Source organism: Lepidochelys olivacea (genome assembly GCF_965140295.1).
Source record: "Lepidochelys olivacea isolate rLepOli2 genome assembly, chromosome: 5".
Lineage (NCBI taxonomy): Eukaryota > Metazoa > Chordata > Testudines > Cheloniidae > Lepidochelys > Lepidochelys olivacea.
The window spans coordinates 98,666,196-98,687,328 of record NC_140415.1 but is presented as its reverse complement, the minus strand read 5'-3'; the positions used below and the strand labels follow the sequence as shown (position 1 = coordinate 98,687,328).

The window sequence follows — 21,133 nt, the reverse complement described above, 5'->3', positions numbered from 1 at the left end:
GGAAAACTTGACAGTCCATCAAACTTGACTGTTGAGAGGACAAAGAAAGTTGCCCTGTGGGATACTTTTGGCAGACTCCAAGAGCAAGAGTCCACACTGCAAAGCAATAGGGGTCAAACTTAGTCTTGGCTTGACTCAAGCTCAGACCATCCACCCCACTGAAATCCTGGTCTGAGCCCTGGGTTAGCGTGATTTGTATGTAGACAGAAGGGGAGATAGGCTTGAGTCTGAGCTCAGACCCTGGGCTTACACTCTAGTGTAGATACACCCCTAATAAATAAAATCCTCTTCCATTCTGTACTGCACAACAGCCTCTGTATTGTACATATTTTCTGTTTACTAATGTACCATATCCTGGCTAATGGACAGAGTTTATTTGTAGGGCTGTCAATGGGGAGGGAGAGCCAGTGCAACTGCCCTGGGTCTTGAGTTCAGCAGGGTCTAGGACCACTAAGCATCTCTGATAGCGGGTCTGAGCTGTTGCAGCACTCTCTGTGCCTCACAGTGCAACTCCCGGTCTAGCTGGTGGCTGCTGGTGTTGCTGCAGGCAGCCTGGAATGGGAGGGTGTGGGCAGAGGTGCTGTATGATAATATCAGCACACTGTGACTCCACCAGATAGTATGAGGAGCCCTATTGTGTGAGAGTAAAAATAGGGGAGAAAGAGGCTGAGAGAAGGAGATGAAGAACAACAAGAGGGATCAGAAAGAAGAGGAGGGGAAAACAGTGTAGAGATGAGGTTAAAGAGAACAGTTGGAGAAAAAAAAAACATTGAGGGGTGTGTGTGTGTACACAAAGTGGAGAAGAAAAACAGGAGAGAGAGAGAATATAGGTGTCCCACCCCCAGGGAACCCTGCTTCTACTTCTTGTCTGTCTGTCTAGGGGTTTATACCATGTTTATGACTGCAATCCTTATTTGGGGCAGCTAGCCCCTCCCATTGCATGGCTACACTCTATCTTTAGCATGGCAGCTCAATTAGAGCTAGTTTGAGTAGATCACCTCAAGTTGCAATTTACATCTCCACTTCTAAGTGTAGACATACCCTAAATGCTGGACTCAGATTATCCTGGTCTCTGTGCACCTATGTATTTATTACAGTTTTCTTCTATAAGTAACTGTCAAAGAATTAGGTAGTTTAGCTTTCCTAGAGCCAACTTAATATATTTCTAATGACTTAAGCACATTTGAGAGTACTGCGTATTCTGTCGCATCCAAAGTGTACTATACAGTGCTCAGTGAAAACTATTGCCATTTTAAATGTCAGTAAAAGAAACAATATTAGATTTGAAGATAGATTTTAATAAAGTTTACATCCAGATTATGTGTGGAGTACTTAACACGATGAACAAATTCAACATTCTCAGCAATGTACCCAGAACAAATCTATGATTTTCCAAAGAGACAGAGAAGAATATCGATTAGATAGTAATTTGTAAGTGCTTTTGCTAACGTCATGATGAAAAACGTAAAGACAACTTGCCATCTAATATTTAGAATAGCACATTAAATCAAACTGCACAAGCTGTATGTATTGGGGAAAAAAAAGACATTTTCATAGCACATATCTTCCATTGAAAAAATAGTCCTTTCTCAATAAGAATTTCAAAATTTGTTAGCTATGTTCCAGGCATTAAAATGTCCCTCCCAGTAAATTACATGTACAATTTCTACATTAATCTCGATCATGTTAATTTAAGCAAATTCCTTGTTTGCAAGTTAATGAATAATTTGGGATGTAAAAATTTTTCACAACGCAATTAACCTTTGCAGATTTGCTTAGTATTTGAAGATGCTAAATTCTGTTCTGGAGCAACATTACGAGTTCTTCTGTGGAATTTTGATTGTGACAGTCTTAACTTCTGTATATTCATGAATGCCATATTCTCCCCTAGATAAATGAGAAACAATAATAGCACTCGCTGCAATGCTGATCATAGTAGTGATGTCTCAGAATGGATCTGCTGTAGTACTTTACAACTGGCTACATTTTCTTGGCCTCCTTGGAAGTTTTCAATCTAGCTAGGCTACTGCTGGATGCTATTTTCAACACAAAAGCAATTGCTTCCCAGGAAAAATGTGTCAAAGGGCTTCCATTTTGGTATGACACAATGTTACTGAAGCCATTTAGCACATATTTAAACTGAGCCCCAAATCAGGAACTTGTCACGACCTACACCCACATACACTTTACAGGGCCTTCCTCAGCTGTCTGAATTTTCCTAAGAATCTTATTCTTGGGTGAATAAAACACATAGTTAACCCATTATGGGAACTTTTAGTTAGTGACGAAACTGTATACAACAGTATGTTTAAATATTTTTCAGGCTTTGACATAAACCAACAGAAGTTAGGAAACTTAAAGTTAAATCTGACTGACCCTTAACCTATTATGGTGGCCCTTTAAATTTCACATTGTGAAATCAGGATGGCCTGTATGCTTTAACTTCGAGTTTCCTAGATGTTTTACATTTTATGCCACACTGTTTAGAAATAATTGATTGTTTTTACAGCATATTAAGCTGGGCCTTGCTACAATCTAATTATATCTTGGCTCCTATAACCATACTGTTAAGTATGTATATGAGAAAAGCTGAGATCTGTCAACTATCAGGACCATACACTGAGATATCCTTTACTGAGATTTCTTTCATGAGGCATCTTGGTCATTCATAACATTCATTTATTTACTTTGTAACAGCAAAATTGTATAACCTTCACTGTAATGGTTACCTACTAAGTTTTCTTTTAGTTTTAGTTCTAGATATAGCCTGACACATTTACTTTCTTGTTCTCTGTGTTATTTATTACACATTTGCTTGTTTGTGTGTCTACTCCTTGAAAATGTTTTTGCCAAATGTTGTCTATAGAAATATAACATAAAATTTTATTCCTTTCGATATGACTTTTCTCCATAAATTCTCTCTATCTCATGTTTGGTTTACTTATGGCTCAGATTCCTAAGTTAGACACCTAAGCCAAAGGAAACATTGCCTCCTAACTGTCCTTTTATGTCACTCCATTAACTCTGATGATGCACTCCTACACATCATGAGGGAGGAGATTTCCAAAGGGACGAATGGGAATTAGATGCTCAACTTCCTTAAAATTCCTTACTCTAGATAATACCAGTGTTTACATTATTTTTGTACAATTTCCAGTGGTGAAATCTCTCTCTAACAACTGCATGTATCTCCTGATTTCTGCAAGGGCTTTTTAACCTTGATTTATAAAGACTGTGGTTCATAAATAGCTGCCTCAAATATCTGACATACCAAATTTAAAACAGTCTTTGATAGCAATGGCTTAAATCATCATTTGTTCTCTTTGGGTGGGATTTTCAGAAGTGCCTAGATTAGGCCTAGTTGTTCCCTTCAAAATTAGTTTTGCCAAAAGGAGCAGATTGAGGACAATGCTGAGTGCTTTTGAAAAATCCTACCCCTTATCTCTAGAAAGAGAGCATTAACTCAGATGCAGTACACCTGTACATATGTTATTTATCAAATTAATTCTGTTGTTCGATGCAAGTATCTATCCTGAGACTTAACAAAAGGGAAACTATTTATTGTTTTGGCTTTACCCTTCAGTTAACAAATTAATGTAGATGGAACATTGCTGCTGTGATATATTGGTGTTCTTTAGAAACTTGCTGCTTGTTTCTAAGGTGCAGGTGGAAAGCAGCAGTGTATGTTCTGAAAATCAGAAGGCATAATGCTATTTCATGCAACAGGCTTACATGATGTCAGGTGTTTCATGATATTACTCATTACATGACTCATCACATTTGCTAATATTACAAGTAGGGATGAGTGAGCTGGCTCAGATAAACCAACAAGTAGTCCAAATGGAATATGAACCAAACTTCAGAGATTCAAATGCGTTTGGTTCACTTTTCATTTGTATGTACCTTTGCACTTTGTGGTTTGGGTCAAAACCAGAGGTAGAAGGACTGAGACTGTGAAAGGCTATTTCTGTGGCTACTTTTGAGTAAACTGGAACTGGGAAGCATTTTTAAAATGTTGTTGCCACGAGCCTGTAAACCTGGAAATATTCATCTAAACTAAAACGAAGCTCCAAAACTTTTGAAATTTGTGCCTCACTAGTTACAATATGCAGGATGGGTTGAATTTTCAAAAACTGAGCACCTAAAGTGGAATCCACAAATTATACATGAGCATTCAGGTAACTGCATTAAAACATGCATGTGTGCATGCAAAATGGAAAACTGTACCCACAAATACCAATTTTGCATATACACGTGTGCCCTTATACCTCACCACAAGTGCCCATTCTTTGAGAAACTGGCTATAGTGTCAATAATTTAATTACTGAAATTTATTAAATGATTTGTCTGACACTATATGTAATAACAGGAAAGCTCTGAACTTTAGCTGAAAAATATGACACTACAGACCCTAGGTAAAGAGTTCTAGTGAAAAATGGTGAAAGTGGTCCCCCAAAGTTGAGTTCGGGAATTCCTGGGAATGACATGCAGCTAAATCCTAGTGTACAGATCTAAAGCATTACTTACAGTTCTCGTCCATTTCCTGACATTTTAAATCCTCCAAAAGGACATTGAGCAGACACTGCACTATAGCAGTTAACCCTGAAAAAGAAAGATGACTTTACACATCATGGGCCAGATTCTCAGCTGGTGAACATAAGTATAGTGCCTTTGATTTCAGTAGAGCTATGGTGATTTCCACCAGCTGAAGATCTTAAATATACTTACCAGGTATGTCGTTCATAGTTCAGTGAAACAGTAATACGTGCATTTACAGTTGTAGATACTGGATTTGTAATACAATTTAGAGTCTTCAAGGGATAATGATAATTTTATATTTGTAACTGACAACTATAACAAATCTCCCTACTACTGAAAATCTGTGAAGTTCCGGCACCATTTTTCAGAGCCCAAGGAACAGTCAGTGTCTTTCAGGTTTGTTCTCAGAAACAAAGTCTAGGGTCATTTCACTATTTACTCAGGATATTCTGTTGGATTCTGCATGACAGTTCCAATACTCTATATTATTTACTGTTGAGGACAAGAAACCTCAGTAGAAGTGTAATTACCTATGGCAAATTTTTTTTAATGGGGCTAGAAACTAGCAGAATTAATAGTGTGGGCAGAGGGAGCCTTCTACTGGTTCAACTGATTAGTTGACTCAGTCCTCCAGGATTTTCAACTGAGTGATTCTTCATTTCTACCGCTTCTAATTCTCTTCTCTTTCACTGCCAGGTCCCACTGACTTCAACACTGGCAAGTGAGGATTAGGAAGAAAACAGAGATTTCCACAGAGAACAACATTTATTCGAGACTAGAAAATATATTTTTTTTAAAAATTACTCTCTTCAAATGTTTTTGGTTATTGACTACTGGGATGCTTCACACTGGTTCTCTCTCTAAAGGGTTTATACAATTTTAAATAATCTAAAGAAAAATACCTACTCTTGAATCAAAACCCTGAAATTACTTTTGTAAGAAGGTGCATTTGTTTGGGTTACCGGTAACCATGTATTCTTTTGTGAATAATGTAAGTCTAATTGGACAGGGGACTGGTGCTAAGTGTGTGTTGTTTAAGATCCAACACAAAATAAGGCCAAGCTTTGGGTCCTTGAAAAATCTGTCTACCCCTTTGACTACCATGTGCCACTTTACTGGTGCACCCCGGTCACTCTCAGTGTGGAGAACAGCATTAATCATTTGAGTCTCTCTCTCCATTCAGCTCATCCCCAGGGTGCCACTCTACCAAGGTTGATGTCTGAAGCATTTTAAGAGAATGGGCTTTTTAAGGTAACGTGAGAAACTGAGTTTTATGAACTAAGTTTATATTGTGCTACCACAGTATTGTGTATGGAGAGTCCACCAAGTCACCTGCACTTTCTAACTGGCAGATTCATGAGAAATACTACATAATAGCAAATGAGGTATTGGAGGGCAAGCGGAGGGAATCTGCCTCCCTGGAGATCAGAAAGGGTTAGAAGAAAAAAAACATATATAGTAAGTCACCCAATAAAGTGTTGTTCAAATGGCCTCCTATTTCAGCCTCGGCTATGTATAAATATTATCAATGAGGGATAATTAAATCATTGTTACATACCATACTGTTCCAGCCTGAAGAGCAGTTGTAAATGTCAATGCTTTATCAAGGTCTCTGGTAAAAACTGCTGCTGCTAACCCATACTGAGTATTGTTTGCCCTCGTGATAACTTCATCTACAGTTTTAAACTTCATGATTTGCTGCACTGGCCCAAAAATCTATTTCAGATCCAAAAAAAAAGAAAAAGAAAAAGAAATAAAAGGTGGTTAAAATCTGTGGAAACTTCAGTATGGTTTATTGTTTGAAATAATTTATTTCTAAAGTATTTATTTCTGTCAGAGGAGCCTTATTCCTATGTTATTAGTCAAATCAAGAACATAGACTTTAGGGCATGATAACTAAATGTTCACTACTATCCTAAGTGTAAGTGAGGTTAGAATAATATGGAGTCGACAATTAATTAAAGTAAGATGATTGTAAACATGAAAATAATTAAAGAGAAACAGAAGATCATTTAATACCTAACTTGAAGTTACAGGATGTTACCACATCTGTACAGTGTTCCAGTGAACTCTTAAATTATTTATTTTTGGTCAACTCCATTTTTAAAATTGAAAAATACATTCAATTTTTCCTCTCATAAACCTTTTATTAGCGTTTTATCTCCACAAGTGCCTGCACAACTAAACAAAGAAGCCAAATAAAATAACTAATTCTACTCTCCTTCTGGGTGTTAACTATTAAACAGGAAAATATTCCATTAGACTCAGCTCTTCTTCTGTTATTGGGCAATTAATTTAGCTCCATGTTCTCAGCCAGAAATTGCAATGCTGCACTATTCAGTACTTCTGTAACTAGGGATAGGGGAGTAGTACCACATAGACTCAGTCTTGCTCCCACCGAAATGAATGGGAGCTTTGTGCGTGACTTTACTAGAAACAGCATCTAGTTCAAATTCTGCAACGAGGGCTATATGAATTGGTTTGGATAAAAGAAGCAGCCACCTGAACATTCCCCCCAAATTAAAATTGAAAGTCAACCTCTGAGGTTCAAAATTGTAAATTAATCTTGAACATTTTAAAATGGTCTCTGTTCATCCTGATTTCATCTAGATCAGTGCAGATAAGAGAGAGGCTATTCTTGCGGGAGTGATGTCCTAACAGAAACCACATAAATCTGGTGAGGATTTTTAAATCGCTCTCCTGTTGCTCCTGGTCCCTCAGGATTCATTCTAGAGGCACTAGGGCTTTTTTATTCACTTTAAATTAATTTGTTGACAGCCAAATTGTGAACTCCTTGTTCCGGGGGGAGGGGTGGAACAGCTACTCAACAGAATAATTCCACTGAAGTCAATGGGACTACTGTAGCAAATAGCTGCTCATCAAGGGGATCAAGGAGTTCACAAGCTGTCCCTGAAAGATTTGTTTTCTCTGTTATGTATTACCCTAGATCTGGCAGTACAGGGTGATGTAACTAAAAATTCCAACCACTGTACCTGTTGTCTCATATAGACTAACTGGAACCTTTTTTAGCCAGGCAGATTATTCTCCCTTTCCAGCACTTTTCATTGAGTTGACTAAGCTAATGTAAGTAACTAAGAAAGAGATTCTAAACTGAACCAACCTAGAATGAAAGATTTATTGCAAAAATTTTTATCTATCAAATTGACCTTTTAAATGGATATTTTGTACAGACATTTAAGCAGAGAACTGCATGTGAAAGTACAGACTCTCATGAATTTATTTACCTCTTCTTTGGCGATGCGCATATCATCTGTAACATTAGAGAAAACCGTGGGCTGGATGAAGTAACCTTTGTCTCCCCATGGACCTCCTCCACATTCCAGTTTGGCTCCTTCTTTTTTCCCACTCTCAATTAAGTCAAGTATTTTATGAAACTGCTCCTTATTAATCTAAATGAAAATATATTGCAGGAGGGATAAAAGTAGCATGTACTGATAGCAATCCCTTCCCAACCCATTAACAATGTTCCTTAACAATGTTGTAGCTTCATTAAATCTTACATGTTGAAATGAAACAGCTGGCAAGCCCCACAAATTTTTTTGTCTTTAACTTCTCAAAACTTTACAGGCTTTCCCCATATATATCAGTAATAAGAGATATAAGCACAGTATGAAGGGTTAAATGTTCTAAACAAGTTGATATTCTGGTTGCATAAAAAATAAAGATTCTCCTCTATAAAATACATTAATTGCAGACTTCTCTCAGTACTCTGAAATCTGTGGGATTACTATTGGCCCGTGCAAGTGGGCATCACAGAGATTGATCCTGCAGTCTTAATATAGGGCCCGATCTAGCACCCACTGAAGTCAGTGGGATTGTTTGGGATCAAGTATATAGACAAGCCTTCCCAAGAACTGCCGGATTGGTCACACTCTTTTACTAACACTAGTAGAGGGGGAAAAAACAGAGCAGAATTTGAATTCAGTACTATTTAATTTTGTTCTATCACTGGAAGTTGCTGGAATACAGAATAACTGTTGGCATTGAGCTTGAATGGTGGTTTATTTATTGTTTTACACCAAAATCAAAAAACAAATGCAAGTAACACCAAGCATATATCAGCTTGGCAGGTCCATCAGAGCAAGATGTGGAAGGAGCAGACATTTACAATGGGAATGCAACTGAGACAAGACATTCCCAACAAAATGGCAAAGTTGATAACAGAAAATAGAGTTGTACCATGTTAGAAAGTTATTATTGTGGCAGCAAAATAAACACACTATTGTCTATTCCTTCCTGGAGGGAAATTTTGTACAAGTAACTCTGCATATGTTTCAAAATATAAAACCAACACCACAACTTGTTTCTTATAGGTTGAGAACCTTCCTATCTTGTCCATTTTCTCCGTGATTTTTTTCTGTGTGTTTTTGGGGTTCAGCCTTACAAACACCCAGTCATTAAGACAATGAGACTACTCCCATGAGTAAGCTTACCCCTATCCATTAGTGTGGATAGGGTCCTTACTCTGGACAGCACAACGCTCAGGGGGAAATCCTGGTCCCAGTGAAGTTAGTGGCAAAACTCCCATTGATTAAATTCAGGTAGGCACACTATGTTTACTTTTGCCCAGCATTTATCAGCATTCTTATTGAGCAGTTTTCCCCATTATTATATCATTTTGCTGAGGAGGGAAAGGGAGTTCTATCTTCTTGCTCAAGATGACACCTTAGAGAGAGGAGGTGACAACTAAACTCTTGCTACAGAATTTGACTGCAAGCCAAATCTCACTGTAATACTGACATGATTTGTCCAGTTCTTAGAATTGTCAACTGCTAACACCATTGTTTACAGTTATCAGGGTTGTGTTCTAAAACCTTACTGGTGGAGTTTCTAAGTAAGGATTCGCTAATAAAGTATACACAGACAGCTTTATCTGGGAAGAAGTTTTTCTTCTTTTTCATTCTTTGTGGTCTGGTATCATAATTCACCATGGATGTTTTGCACCTCATCCCTTTTCCACACAGTAGAGAAGTGGTCAGGAGAGTTGACTAAGCGAACAGAAGGACAAGGCAGGAGGCTAGACGCTTCATCTTAATCAGCTCTAGTATTATCATGCTCATTCCCATAAAACAGTGTTTTTAAAAGGCTTTGGAGAACACTGGATCATTTTGGTCTCTTTTGTGAGTTTCCAAGCTATCCAACAAAACTTATGATAAAAGCTTGAAAATATTTATGAGGATTAAAGTCTGTTTCACCCCCTGCCCCCTTGGCCACCCGTGATACTTTTAAGCAGTTGCCTTATTGTACACAATAGACATATACGGTTACTGTTATCCTGGTGGGCAAAATATCTTTGATATGTGCAACATCAGGAAGAATGGAAAATGTTGAATTGAAATAGTTGGATGTTGCTGTCAGCTGTGTCCACTTTCCAAATTAACTCTTTGGCAACTTCAGTTATAATGTAAACTAGATTGTAAGCTGTTCAGGAAAGACTCTGTTTCATGCTATCTGTTTGGATGGCACCCAACACAATGGAGCCTTAATCTGATAGAGGCCTCTGGACCCTATTGTAATACCCAAATAACAATACGTGATGATGATGTGTGAGTCAGTATGCATGTACATATGAATGAATATGTGAAGTAGTGTGCTCCCATGAGTACCACTGTGCAGGACTCAGAGGGAGATACAAATCAGGATGCATGTAATTCACCTCCCAAAACAACATCCAGTGTCATAACATTGACAACCAGAAATAAAACTGTCATGACCAGGCTCGTCCAGTGTAGGAGACAGGTTTTACTGAGAAGCTGGGAAGCGCTGCTTCCCCATAGGATAAAGCTCTCATTCCTAGCCTTACATGGCTGTTTGATAACATGCTTGGAAATGATATGACTTTTGCATATAGAATCTCAGATAGCAATCTTGCCAATCCTGGGTATTGGGCTAAAGAGGGAACATTTCTCTCGCAGGTCCATTAAAAAAAATAAAATAATATGAACCTGTGTCTCCTACATGTTAGACTTTGGCTGGAGACACCGATTGTCTAAATTCTGATTGGGTCCTTTTGATGACATCACACCTGCACACAAATCTCCAGTGGAGCCCAGTGAGACCAAGATTTTGCAAACTGGGTTCCTCATACACCAGAATTAGTGGCCTGTATGGGAGTTGCTGAGTGCTCAGCACGTTTCAAAATTAACCCTCTTAGGATACCTAAAAATGGACTTACAAACTTTAAGCACCCAGTTTGCAAAATCTTGGTCCTGGTACCTCAATAATGTAAAGAACAACCCCCGCCCCCGAGTCTCATTATATTTAATGGATATGAGGGAGGAGAAACAACAAAAATAAAAGTACCATGAGAGAGTGAAGGGAGGCAGCTAGAGTAGGAGGGAAATGGGCAAAACTAAAAGTGAGAGTTTTAAGCACCTCCTCCCGCAAAGTGCACAGCTACTCTTTCAACTCCAGTTTCTGGCCTTCCTGTCACTTTTAACTCAGTTTCCAGTACAAAAAATGTCAATATTTCAATTGGCGCATTGAAAGAAGCTGCTGCATCACAAACGGCTGCTGCCTTTTGGACTGAGAAGAGGGCCAAAATAGTTCAAGGAACTTACAGAAAAGAGGAAAGGGTTTGACATAATTACTAAACAGTACACACATTCAGGACAGTAACAACAGTCACTGTTGTTCACCATGTTCGGTTGAATCCCAGTCCATCCCTTTTTCAATTCAGTTTTGAAAAACAGTGTAAACAAAAGGACAGTACACTGATTCTGGGGATAAAAGCTCTGCTGGCCTGGGAGGAAGATAAGGGGTGCTGGTGAGCTAAGAATGAAAATGAGGGTGAGAGGGAGATGGTGGGAGTGGGGAGAAAAGGGTTTTTTTATTTTCCATTTAAACCTCTTCAGAAATGTACCTTTCAGCAGTTTGACCAACCCTTTTGATTGTTGTTTGTTTTCCTCTTTCATATCAAGCAGGAGTACTTGATTTTAAACTCAATACAGCAACAATAACATGAGGGTGGCTTCATGTTAGCTCAGTATTAATCACACACTAGACTAAGAAACACAAACACACCTTAGTTCTCTCAAGTTCATTGTTATGAACACCACATTCCTTGGCCTTGGTGTTTATTCAACCCAGGATATGGGTTGTTACTTCACTAACAAGGCACACCTTTCAAACTCCCCAGTTAGGATGGTTTTGGATGTATTTTTCCATCTTTTGTGATGTCTTTGATTATTCCAAGTGTCAGTACAGTTGCCAGGAAGAGGAACATTTTATAACCATTAATTTTGGGGAGTTTTCTTTGTTCAGCTCTAGCTTTATCATCTCTAAGATGATACTTAGATTCTATAAGGATCAGGTACACAATGAGTAAAAAAGGTGTATTTACAGTACATATCCTACTGTGCCGACTCCCATTTTAGTCATACTTTAGACAAGGAACAATTTAACAGCGCTATAAAGTAACCTAAAAAGAATCCTTATCGGTTGCATAGTGTTATATTTTAAAATATGCTTAATTGAATATTTATGTAACAGGTCACCACCAAATTGTGATACAATGTGTTTTAAAATTTGCAATATTTTGGGGAGCAGAACTGGAGAAGTACAAGAGCCTTGGAGGAGTGGGAAAAATGTCAGTAACTTTGACTTCTGCACAGATGTTCACTTATAATACAGTGGTAGTACTTGAATATATTATTGTTAGAGGTCTCTGATTAGTATAGATGGGTAATAGTAATTTGAACTTCTACAATGGCCTTCGTCTGAGTTTTCTCAAAGCACTTTAGGGGGTGGGTAGGTACTATAGTATTATCCCCATTCTATAGAAGAGGGAACTGAGACAAGGAGGTGAAGTATGTTGCCCAAGAACCTTTAGTTAAAGGTAGTAAGGCATAAAATGCAGGTCTCCTGACATGTAATCCTCTCCAGGACTCTAATTAATAATAGAATATATTTTAAAGCATAGTGCCTGTCACAGAAGCCCACTCACTCCAGGAACCACAGCCTGCTCTTTGTGACTCAGCCCTCCGGCCAGGTTCATATGAGCGTTTCCCCTTCTGGGGCGGGGTGGGAGGGTGAAACAAAGACGTTCCAGAACAAATTGTCCCAGGTAGTCCACTGTCCTCTGCCTGGTCTGTGCCATGTCCCCAGTGGCTGGTAGGGGGAACCGAGCTCACTCTCTACTCCGAGTTCCAGCGCAGGGACCCTCTAAACAGCAGCCAAGGTCTACACTCCTATCCTTGCTCTTCTGAGCCTTCTCCTATCTTCCTGACTTCCCCCATTTTTGATTTGCCAGCCTCCCAACTCTCCTCCCAGGGAATAAGTGGACTATCCTCTATAGTCCTAACATACCTCCATTCTCTCAGGGAGTGACTGCAGCCTACTTCCCTACAGCCTCCTTCTGTTGCCAACTACCTGGCTTTATATAGGTCCCTCCTGTTCCTGTTCAGTTGAGCCTCATAACTGATTAATCACTCCCTGCTCCCTGGCTGCTCCTCCAGGTGCTGCCTATAGGTTAATTAGGCCTAATATACCCTCTCAGGGCCAGTGTGGGGAGTACACCCCCCTCCCAGTGCCTCTTTGCCATAGCATTACAGGACCATACAAAGTTAGGTAACTATAACTTACCTGGGGACCTTGATTTACACCACAAGACAGAGGATCACCAAGGGTAATTTTCTTAGCTCGCTCAACACTCCTGCGGACAAACTCTTCATAAATAGGTTCTTCCACAAAAATCCTAGAGCCTGCTATGCAACATTGACCCTGATGGTAGAACAGACCAATGTGTGCAAGTTCCACAGCACTGTCCACTGCAATGAAATGAATATTTAGTCAAATCTCATTTCTTTGCAGTCTCTACATATACTGGTTTTGAATGCTCACAATATTGCCTCCCTTTGTCATACCACCTCATTGGTAAAACTTTCCACTATGTGGTCTTTTAAGGCACAGATGATCCCTCTTACATGTATCCAACACTATTCCCCAAAAGACTTCTAAATATGATATACTTAGACAAGTGCACCTTTGACTACATGGTACAGAATTTTCATTCCACATTTTCTCATGATGCTGGGTCAACAGTGCCAAAAGGAGCATTCAGTTATGGTATGCTGAAAATTATCAGCTTTCAGCGATCCATCTTCCTGAGTTAGCAGCACTCTTGCCATTGGTTCAGAATCTCATGGATTCATGTCCCATAACAGAAGTTAGTATCAACTTTGGGTACAAAACTACCACACGATACTAAGGGCTGACACACTGACAGAAGTTCTGTCCTTCCATGGATGTCAGACCAAGGTCCCTTTTTCCAGTTTTTAAGTGAAAATTAAGTTAAAGATCCTGAGGCATGACTAGAAAAGAATGAAGGATCCCATACGGGTACTGGACAAATGCACAATGTTGTACACACAAAAAAGAAACAAAACACCAGTGATTTAGATACATTGTCTAAGACCACAAAGCAAAAGAGGAAGGTAGCTATAAAAGGAAAAAAGATATAAAGAATTACTAACAATCCGCATCCGCAAATATAATATTAGGACTTTTCCCTCCAAGTTCCAATGTAACCCTCTTCAGATTACTCTTTCCAGCAGCTTCTTTGATCAGTTTGCCAACCTAAAATGTAGCACAAAATAGAATTTAATCTCAACGTTTTCATAACAAAAAACCCATAAAACTTAAAAGTGTTGCTCCATCCCCAGCTCTCACTTTCCCAAAAAAGTGAGGGTCGGGTTAGTAGCTGTCCAATATGAGAATCATTAAAAATATTTTGAGGGGGGGATCAGATGGTGGGGTGGGTCCCTGAGTTTTATGTCCCCCAGGAATTCCCCCATCCCCAAACCAGAGATAAGCCCAGCTCCCACTGATGCATCTGTGAAGGGCTATTCAGTACCTCCCTCACCAATCGTGCCTGACTTGGAGCAGTACTGAGCACTAACATCACCTCCACCTCTGTAACACAGGCATTCTGAGGTAGAGGGCAGGAAAAGCTGCTGCCACAGTGGGCACCAGGGCTCTGATCTCCCACCTTCTCCCATTCAAGCAGCCTTCCTCTACTCCAGGCAGTGAGAAAGCCTTTTGAAGCACCATACATGGGAGGGGAGCTGTGGAGACCAAGAGTCTGTCTGCACAGCCCACTCTTCCCTGGCCCAGCTTCTACCTCTTCAGTGGGATGAGGTAAGGAGGCCCAGAGGGGACTAGAGAGTATGGGAAGGGCAGTCACAGCGCATGGCACCATTTTGTTTCCCCTCCACCTATTGCATTATTAAGGGGACTCCCTTGCAAACCAGACTGGAGAAGGTAGGGTGGTGATGCCAGCTTCAGCGTGAGGGATAGTGTGGTAAGATCCCTGTTGGCTTTCATTGCAGCCGGATAATTTGGGGGAGTTGATAATACCTAGATCTTCCTGCTTCCAGGAATTTATTTGCAACCCCTTTTTAAATTATTGAATGGAAACATTATCAAATACACTTTTCTTCTCAAAGAAAATTTCCTTTCATATATGAGTTATTGACGCCATCATTCATTTATGTCATGATAAATGCCTATGGCATGAGTGATCATTTACACCAGTGGTTCTCAAACTTTTATACTAGTGACTCCTTTCACACAGCAAGCCTCTATGTGCCACCCCCCTTGTAAATTAAAAATACTTTTTAAATATTTAACACTATTATAAATGCTGGAGATGAAGCAGGGTTTGGGGTGGAGGCTGACTGCTCATGACCCCCCATATAACAACCTCACAACCCTCTGAGGAGTCATGACCCCCAGTTTGAGAATCCCTGATCTAAACAGAGGCCCATCCTGTAAAGACTCATGCATAAGTTTAACTTTACACATGTGAACAGTCCAATTGACTGTAATAGGATCACTCACGTGCATACATATGCATAAATCTTTGCAAGATTTGAGCATAGATTTCAGGTAGTTTTTCCTACCAAAATGCCATTGATGAAATTAAATAGCAGAAAGCTCCATTTGTTGAATTTTCAAATATATAAGACAACCTCACCCCCCCAAAAAGATATAAGAATAATATTTTTAAAAAGAAGACTCAGAATAGTACTGCTAAGTTAGAACCAGTTGTATCTCATTGGATTCCTTTGTTTGAAGAGGCCTTCCTAGAGTACAAACATTGTTTAGATAAGTTTGAAGTTTTCAATAACTAACAAATCATTACACAGACTTTGTTTAACAAAACAGCAGCCAAAAAAGAAAAAAAAGTTAAAATAATTACATAAAGCAAGCTAGACACTAAATCATTACTCAGAATCGGAGGAGCGGAGCGTTCCAGTTTATAGTTACTTGCATTCAGAATAATACCTGTGTAGAGCCTGTGAAAGCCACTTTATCTATGTCCATGTGGTGAGAAATTGCTGCTCCAGCAGTGGGTCCGAAACCTGGCACAATGTTCACTACCCCCGGTGGAAATCCAGCCTACATTGTAAAAACCACCAGAACTATGAGTTAATGATGAAGAATGGATGAGCATGTCTATTACTTTCATTAAATTGTTTCTGTTCTACAGCTCCCCAATAATTTTTCCCCAACCACCCAAAAAGTCATTTCCACCCCCAACTCAAATATTTTTCTATCTGACAGTTCTTCTTTTTTGCTTTTCTTGCAGAGTAGGTATCTTGTTCCAATCCATTGCGGACATTCTTTTGGAAAAGCAGATCCGGTTTCTGTCATTATTTCAATGCTTTTGTCAAATGGTGAAACAGCATTAATTCAATATGCCCCTCCCCAAGTCAGAAAATGTTTAATGACGTGAAAACTGGTTAATATCTTTTTCAACTTCATTAAGCCAATTCCATTCATTTGACTGGTGATTTAGAGTGAGATTCTGCTCTGGAAAGTGACTATAAAAATGACATTGTGGTGTGCCACACGGAATGGCTTGCTTCTTTCCATTGGCACAACCTGAGCTGTAGGTCTTTGGTGGTGGAAAGACTTCCTGGAGGGACTGCTAGCAAGGAACTTTCCAATACAAAGTGGGTGGATCTGGCTAGTGAGGAGGCATGTCCTGTGTACCTAGGAAATGTGCTGTTTAACCTCCCTTCAAAAGCTTCTGTTTAATGCTGTCCTCCTCCCTGGTGTATAGATTTTGGCACGAATCAAATCCATTGTCTCTCGGTGACTCCAGATGAAATTTGCTCAGTTTACAGAAAGAATGTGTTTCCACCCCAGCAAACTCCCATTAGGGTCTCAGAGTCAAGTTGGGTACCTTCTTGCTTGTGAATCCTCACTGCTAACTTAGACCCAACTGAGGTGCAAGGTAAGTGTAGTTAAGGTGGGCCTCAATTTTATAGAATGGGTCTGCAGGGCTGGCAGTTAGCAGAAGATTTTATTTTACATGAAACAAATGTGGCATGGAATCACAGAAGGTAATAAACACAGATCCCCCATGTTATCACTTTAATAGAGTCCCTTTTTAGAGTAGAACTGGGACTTTGAAATAAGAAGCCTTTGAGGCACTTAATAGTGAAATATAACTCCCAGATAGACATGTTTAATTAAGAATACCATATAGCTGAGACTCATACACATATTGTATATATTTTTTAAAAGTTATTTCATATTTCCTATCAAAATGGCACCCTGACCCTAGTTAGCTTCTAGGCCCTACTACAATATACATGTGAAATTATAATATCAAATATAATATAAGCAGGTTTTTTAATTAATTTTTTTAAAATTCGGTCTTTTTAAGTGCTCATTAAAGGCACCAGATTTACATCATTGGCAACTGAAGTCCTCTGTTGCAGACCCATTCTGTGATAAAACAATGAAATCTTCTCTATGCTGCCTTAGCTGTGTTTCATCCCTAACCTAAAAGGACCAACATTAGGATGAAAAAAATGACAGTGTAGGGTCTATAAATCTATACCATCACTGGTCTCCATAATGAGACTGCCAATGAGGGTATCAGTTAGTGCCAACTGTGACTATGTTGTATTCTGATGTGAACACTTGTCCATGAAGACATGAATTTAGATCACCAGTTGGTTTCACATAAAGCAGCTATCAGAGTAACAACTTTTTGCCACTACTACTAGACTCAGATTTCAATAGGCAATTCAGATGCAAAAGCAGAACTGTGATGAATTTTAGTTCACAAATTTGGACTCAGAAACAATTTGACAACTTTAATAAGAATTTGCACATTTTAATGCCCTATAACTTATATCGGAGCATCCATCAAAAATATTCAATCCGGATATATTCAAACTTCAGATATACCTGAACTTTCAACAGGTGAAATTTGGATAAAGAAAACAGAAACAAAATGAACAATGATAAAACTAGATTTTTTTAAAAATAAAAATGGTAATTCTACTCCTTTGCTCATTTCTACATAAAAGTGTCATTGTCTTGTATCAGTTATACTCTATTGAACAACAACAGCACTGAGATTCTGAATACAGTTGACTCCTTATTGCAGGAATGTTAATCTTATATTTAGAGAGAGATGGTACTTCATCAAGGTCAGGGTAGAACTCAGTTAATTTTTCTTTTATATTGCTTTTCAATGGAGCCATCATCTTTATTTTTGCTGTTTAAAATGAACAGATGAAATACTTTGAGCAGTAAAAGCAATTCCCCCAAATTGTATTTTCTAGTAAAGTTTTCCATTGTGACTCACTATGAGCAGCATTTGGCCCTTTTGTGAATCTTGTCCACTTTGTCATACTGTTATCTTTGCCCTAAACGGACTATGGGCTGTATTTGTGATGAGTCATTGTTATGAGTCATAACACTAAAATGTGCTGAGTCAGTGTTGCCAGTACTTGGGGAAGTTACTAAGCCTGGTGATTATTGACTTTGGTGGCAGTAATCACATCCAGATAAAGTTTTTAGTTTGTTTTTATTGATCCTAACAAGAGCCAGTTTAACTGTTTCACCACTCTTCTCTGGCGTCCCTTCTATGCTTGGTGATACTCAGCAACGTTACTTTGAAACCAATGGAACGTTAAAGACTACTGTATTTGAGACATTCAGAAGCAGAGGAGGTGTATTATAGTTGGACATATTGTACATGAAGTTTGGCAGCAGTCAAGCAGTTTAATTTTATCCTCATTAATCATAAACCCAGGTGAAAAAAATATGTGTTCCGTAAAATCACCTGCATAGAACAGATCTATTACTAAGATAACCATGATGATAAACTAACCACCACTCATCTCCAAAAGCTTCTTGTTTGCTTTGAACTTTGAAAAGTATGATGCTGTTATAACACACAGTCATTTGCCAAAAAATTTAGTTTACTAGATTACTAATGTGGTGTGATTTTTTTTTCAGTAGGCTAGATTGTAAAATATGTAAGCTTTTTACCCTTCATTAGCTTCAGTGATTTGCAGTAAATTCCATAGTACAAGGCTAGATATGCTATTTGCTATTTTGGCACAGTGCAAACTAGTTCTTACTACTGTACGGGCCTCTTAGAAAAGTATACTAGTCTGCTATGGCAAACTCACCTCTTTAATTAAAGATCCCATGTAAATAGCAGTCAGTGGAGTTTCTTCTGCTGGTTTGACGATCACCGTGTTTCCACAACAAAGAGCAGGAGCGATCTTCCAGACAAACATAACCAAAGGGAAGTTCCACTAAAAGACAGATGAGAAGATGTATCCTATTTCTAATACAACATTGTATTGCATTGGCTTTCCCTTCAACAGAAGCATGAACTGCCACATGGGCCGTGCAAAACCCACTGATTTGGATTTATGCGATTTCAGTGCACTCAAACTGGCAGTTAGAGATCAGATGAGGCTGAAAACACCTAATGCAACTCAAGCAAAGCCTGACAAAAGTTGCCCGTTTAGTGATGAAACTGGTGAGTCTTGCCATCTCCTTCTCTCTATAGTTCCTCACCTGAACTGGCCTACTGAAAGGGATGGGATTGTAACTTGCAATCTCTCACCTCCGCATGGCTTTGGTGAGTGGTTGATTGCTGAGAGTGAGAGAACCAGTCTTCAAGGAGCAGCTGGTTGGCTTGCTCCCCTTGCTGTGCATCTCTGGAGAGTCAACTGTTGGTTTGTTGTCTCACAATCAACAGGAAATAGCTTCAGGATCACTAACAGCCTATCCCTCCACCCCACAACCTGCTGTAGCAGGACTGTGAAGTGTTCATTCATTCCTGCTGGTGTCTGGAAAGGTTTACCTTCTGCTAAGGTTGGTATGTACTGCTATCATAGGGAATTATCATCATGGGGTTCATAAAGAGAGTCTTTAAAACATCCACACAGCACTGGAGAAACATCTCCTAGTCATGCTGCTGCAGACGATGTAGCTGGGGCAGGGTGGGCCAACTGTCTGTTCTTTTGAAAATATTTCATGCAGGCAGGAGGCAGTTGGTCTCTGTGCCTGCAGCCAGGGACAGAGGAGGGTACAATGTGCCATCTGGCCATCTCTGAAGATCTGTGAGGGGTGAAGCAGCCAGTGAATACACCAAAACGTACTTGGAGATTTACAACTTATTATAAGAGATGATGCAGATTGTTTTGTTTACTCCTTGTCTGCCTGTATCCATCTGTTATTTCTTGTCTCATACTTAGATTGTAAGCTCCTTGAGGGCAGGGGCCATCTTTTTTCTGTGTTTGTACAGCACCCAGCACAGTGGGTCCTCATCCATGACTAAGACTCCTAGGCACTATGGTAAGGAAATAATTTATTTTACATTCTAGACTGTACATATTTTAAACAGTGCTATATTTTGTGAGGGGTTTACCCTTCATGTGCCAAGCACCTTCTGATTTTAGCACAGCTCCTCTCAGGATCAGGGTCAGAAGCAATCTGGCCTGAGAAGGAAGGTTCTGATGATTAAAGATCCATACATTCATTTGTGCAGAGATAATTTTGAAAGCAACTCCTTTTAAATAAAAAACTTTTTTTTTTATGTAAAGGCTCCAACTTACAGGAATAATTTGGCCACACACACCAATGGGCTCATGTCTCGTAAATGTGAAAAAGTTTCCATCTAAACAAGAAGAAAAAATAGTACACTCAGACACAAGCTTTTGTGAGAAACAGCTCAAGTATAAAGAAGATAAACTTAGTTACCAAACATAGCTACATATTCTTGTACTTATAAACGATATTTTCAAAATCTTAAGTATGCAACAAAAAAGTACATCTGGATTCAATCTGGACCTTCCCTACATGCCTCAGTGTTTGATTCTGCCCAGCCTGGCTGATTTTTTCCTAGTGGCAGCTCTGCTTCTGTCTGTGTGGTGGGTAGGCATCCTGATGGGGTGTGTAAAGCATGCCCACTCAGCATTTTTAATTCCTTCTTCTCCCCCCCCCCTTTTTTTTTAAAAAAGTGTTTTTTTAAAAAAGCTACTCACAATCCTAGGTACTTAGACATTTTTTAATATTATATTTTAGCTGACATGAAATCCATTAAGTACAAAATCCTCTTGGTTTCAAATAAACATGTGTTTCAGTAAGCCTAGTATAGAGGTCTGTGTGATGCAAAAATCTCTGAAGTTGAAGTATTTATCACTCTTGTTTACCCTAATTCCTCCTTCAGTACAAATTTATCTTTCTTAGAGAGAAGGCAGGGCAGTCAAATTCCTTAGAGTTGATCAATGGAAGGGACAACAGAATG

General features: G+C 39.1%; 1 protein-coding gene across 1 annotated transcript in view; it reads right to left on the bottom strand.

Moving 5' to 3' along the window:
• Positions 1–1,277: 1,277 nt before the first annotated feature.
• The window catches only part of ALDH1A1 (aldehyde dehydrogenase 1 family member A1), a 55,811-nt gene continuing 35,955 nt past the window's right edge, over positions 1,278–21,133 (bottom strand). The window contains exons 5-13 of the mRNA XM_084627991.1: positions 20,442–20,503; positions 19,002–19,130; positions 15,847–15,960; positions 14,034–14,136; positions 13,144–13,328; positions 7,785–7,949; positions 6,098–6,255; positions 4,528–4,602; positions 1,278–1,887 (exon numbers count right to left, since the gene is read on the bottom strand). Coding sequence (XP_084484117.1) covers positions 1,815–1,887; positions 4,528–4,602; positions 6,098–6,255; positions 7,785–7,949; positions 13,144–13,328; positions 14,034–14,136; positions 15,847–15,960; positions 19,002–19,130; positions 20,442–20,503 — 1,064 coding nt within the window. The 3' untranslated portion in view covers positions 1,278–1,814. The remainder of the gene's footprint in view (positions 1,888–4,527; positions 4,603–6,097; positions 6,256–7,784; positions 7,950–13,143; positions 13,329–14,033; positions 14,137–15,846; positions 15,961–19,001; positions 19,131–20,441; positions 20,504–21,133) is intronic.